The sequence below is a fragment of the Primulina huaijiensis genome, chromosome 3 (assembly GCF_012295235.1).
Source record: "Primulina huaijiensis isolate GDHJ02 chromosome 3, ASM1229523v2, whole genome shotgun sequence".
In the NCBI taxonomy this organism is placed as follows: Eukaryota; Viridiplantae; Streptophyta; class Magnoliopsida; order Lamiales; family Gesneriaceae; genus Primulina; species Primulina huaijiensis.
Window position 1 is genome coordinate 3,624,722 of NC_133308.1, and position 3,627 is coordinate 3,628,348.

Here is a 3,627-nt window from a genome sequence, read left to right on the forward strand (position 1 = left end):
AATTTTAGTATTCTATGTTATCAAATTTCACTTTTAGTCTTGTATTTTTCGATTTTTGAAAACAATTTCGCCTACAATCTATTCAGAATAACTTTTTTTTTTTGTCTTTCTAAATTAAAGCATGAGAGGCTTTAATTAACATGTTTTGAGTAACATATATTGGTCTTTTAGGTGTGCATGACTCCGTTTGTTCTCTAGAACACCCACCTCTTTATGCAATATTAGTGTATAAATGTTTTAAATGTTTGAATTTTGATATATTTCATAAATCTTTCGACAATATTCAAGATGCATGTCACGCCTCGAGTTCGGGTCCGCGCCTGCGTGACTGCACAATGGGCCCCTATAGCAACTATAGATATTTGTCATCGCTTTACGAAAATGATTAACCCAAATTGCTATAGAAGTCTATTGTAAGATATTATAAACTCATTTTAAATCTTTGATTTTTAAGATGTGGGACTAGGGTATCACACAATATCTCTCCGTGCATGAACAATTGTCAAACATAAAGTTGGGTCCATATTACAACCAGGTGATTATTATAACTTATAAATATATGGTTTACACCAAGCATGAACATAGTATTTGGTCCGCATCTCAATTAATTCCTCGAGGAATTAACCCTTGAAAGGAGGACAATTAAATATATAATTCCTGAAACTCCAAGACGTATATTTTCCAATCATTCCATAAATGTTTTGTTTGCAGATTGATTTTGTGCTTAAAAACTTCTGGTCATCTTTCATTAAGAAGATAATTGATCAAACCTAGTATAACAATTTCGTTCAGATCATGAGAATACCTTGAGTCCTAAGCAATCAAGAACATTATTAACTCATTGAGAATCAAATTCTTAAATTTCCACAGCAAAGAAATCTTTAAACTCTGCAAGAAAAGAATATTCACATGCGAACCCTAGCTCCTTTTTTCTTCTTCTAAGACTGGTAGATCTCTTGAGTTTGGTACAAGAAATCTTGAAGTACTGTTAACTAATGGCACTACGAACAGGATATAATAACAGATAGCTGTATAATTCCCATTTCAGTTGTTAAAACCAATATCCCTATCCTTAAACATCGACACTAATACATCAAACTCCTTTGCAATTTGCAAAGCCACCGGCCCATGGCACCACCACAGCCACAGCAGCCACCACGAGCGCCGGTGGGGCGACCACAACATTCTTGGCTTCTGAGATGCATTGCTCTTACAGCTCTAGCCTCGATTGTTTTCATAGTTCTAGTTGTCGTCATCATCTGGGTATCCGTCCAACCAAGAAAATTGAAATATTCGATGGAGCACGGCTCCATCGGTGCTTACAACCTAACAAAAGACGTCCTAAACGCAAAATTCCATTTCGTGCTCCGAGCCCACAATCCTAACAAAAGGGTCTCGTTATATTACGACAGGATCGACGTGTCGGTGCTGTACGAGGATCAGATTCTGTCGGTCGGTACTGTTGCTCCATTCTATCAGCGAAGGAGAAATGTGACCCATTTGGACTTGGATTTGGCGGCTAAAAACGAGAAGCTTTATGGGGCCGTGGCCCGGGATTTGAAAGTGGATCAGGCCTCGGGTGATGCGGACTTGAAAGTGAAAATCAGGGCTAAAATCAGATTGAAGATTGGGGTTTTCAAGATTCATCGCAAGCTTAAGGTTCTTTGTGAACCGTTGAGGGTGCCGTTCTCCAGTTCGAATGGGTTTCAGAGGGTTCCATGTGACACGGATGTGGATTAGTTGACCAATGTACGTTATTATCTTATAAATTGATTATTGTTTTGACTGTTATTTATTTTAATTATTTGGGCAGTGATTAATTTTGTGTGTTTCACAGCTTCATAAATTTAATTATTTATTATTCAATTCGGTTTTGTAATTTGGAAAGTGTATTGAAAATTATTAGTTTGTTCGTACGTACGTGTGCATATAAAATAAGTATCTATGAAAAATAACTAATATATATTGACAGTGCTTTTTTTTTATGAAATAAGTTCAATAGAGCGGGAGATTTACGAGGAATATATATGTTTTGATCTCTCTATTTTCTAACATGCATGATCCGCTGAAATCGGTTTATTATGTCACGTCCGAGATGCATGACGTGAACATGACAATATTCTTGGAATTCAATAATTAAATTAACTAAAAACTCTAAGTATTAACAAAAATTTTAAATCTAAAATTAACTAATTTATTCAACGAATTCAATATTTTACAACACAATGACAAAAACCAAACTCAGTGTTGAATTTATTAAAAATATATGTCAACACTACACAAAGAAATAATAATTTTTCCTAGCCAAATCATCATCTTCATAATTCAGTCGATTATTGATCTTCTATCTCATTCTCATCTAAAAAATAATATAAGAGGTGAACGATATGGTCGTCACTCAATAATTGGGAGAGCATATCTTCTAGTTTAAAAACATCATTAGCTTAACCGCCCACTGAATTATAAGTATCTGACTTAACTCTCCAAATTGGATCATGAATGTCTGGCTTAACTCCTCATACTAAATCATAATTTTTGGTTTAATTCCCCAAAATGGATCATAAATATTTGACTTAATTCCCCAACTTGATCATAATTGTCTAGTTTTACTTTACTAGACAATGTCACAAATAAGACTAATACATCACCAATAGAACACGATTTTAAATTTAAGATACTATGAAAATAAAGCTATGAAAATACATTTTTCACTTACTTAATCTACTATGAAATTTGAGTGGAGGGTTGATTGCAAGAGCGTCTTAAGAACCTTCATAATCTTTTCAGAGTTTTTTTTGGTAAAAATATTTTTGTACGTAGAAATAAACGAGGAAAGCTAATATAATAGTATTTATAATAATGTAATCAGGACGTGTATTTTGATATAGCTTTGGGTCCGAGGATGAGTTGTGCCCGAATTAACTACTGATTATTAGAACGTGTCGGCCAGTCCGATCTTTTTCAATTTCCTAGAATTTTCTTCGTCTTATCATATGGCCTTTTATGCACGATTCATGTCTGTTAAAAACAAATTAAAAATATATTTTTTTTCACTTTGATATATATATATATATAATTTCATTTCAGTCCTTATCTTCGCTATTCCATCACACTTTTTTCACGACCTTAAAGTTTAAACATGATTCATGTTTACCAAAAATGGGGATATATTTATATGATTTCTAAAATAACGTTTTTAGATTTGCCATACTGTCAGTGTCATGGCCGGCACCCTCACTCTTATATGATAAAGACTGAATTTCCGTAGCTCGTACATGACTTGTACCAAAAAACCATTAAAAAAATTATTTAATTAAATAACCAAGATATATATAATATGAATTAACGATGATCAAATATTAATTATCCGAAAAATGACTTGAAACAAACCCACTGGATCCAAATTATTATTATTATTTTTTTTGTAGGAACTCGAATAATAATTAGAGAGATGAAGTTATACATTAAATAATAATTTCTCATTTGAATAAAAGGCAAAAGCTTGAGACATAGTCTGACTAATAATATTGTCGTCTTCTGCTTTCCTCACTTCAGATTGCATGTTCCTTCAGTTTGTACATTTGTGCATGGAATTTTATAATTAAATCTCTATATGTGTGTGTGTGT

At 33.1% G+C, this 3,627-nt stretch overlaps 1 protein-coding gene across 1 annotated transcript; it reads left to right on the top strand.

Annotated features, from left to right (window-relative positions):
- Positions 1-936: 936 nt before the first annotated feature.
- Positions 937-1,916, top strand: LOC140972094 (NDR1/HIN1-like protein 10). Its single transcript, XM_073434561.1, has one exon. It carries the CDS (start codon positions 1,129-1,131, stop codon positions 1,738-1,740), a length of 612 nt encoding a protein of 203 aa, XP_073290662.1. The 5' UTR covers positions 937-1,128; the 3' UTR covers positions 1,741-1,916.
- The last annotated feature ends 1,711 nt before the right edge of the window (positions 1,917-3,627 follow it).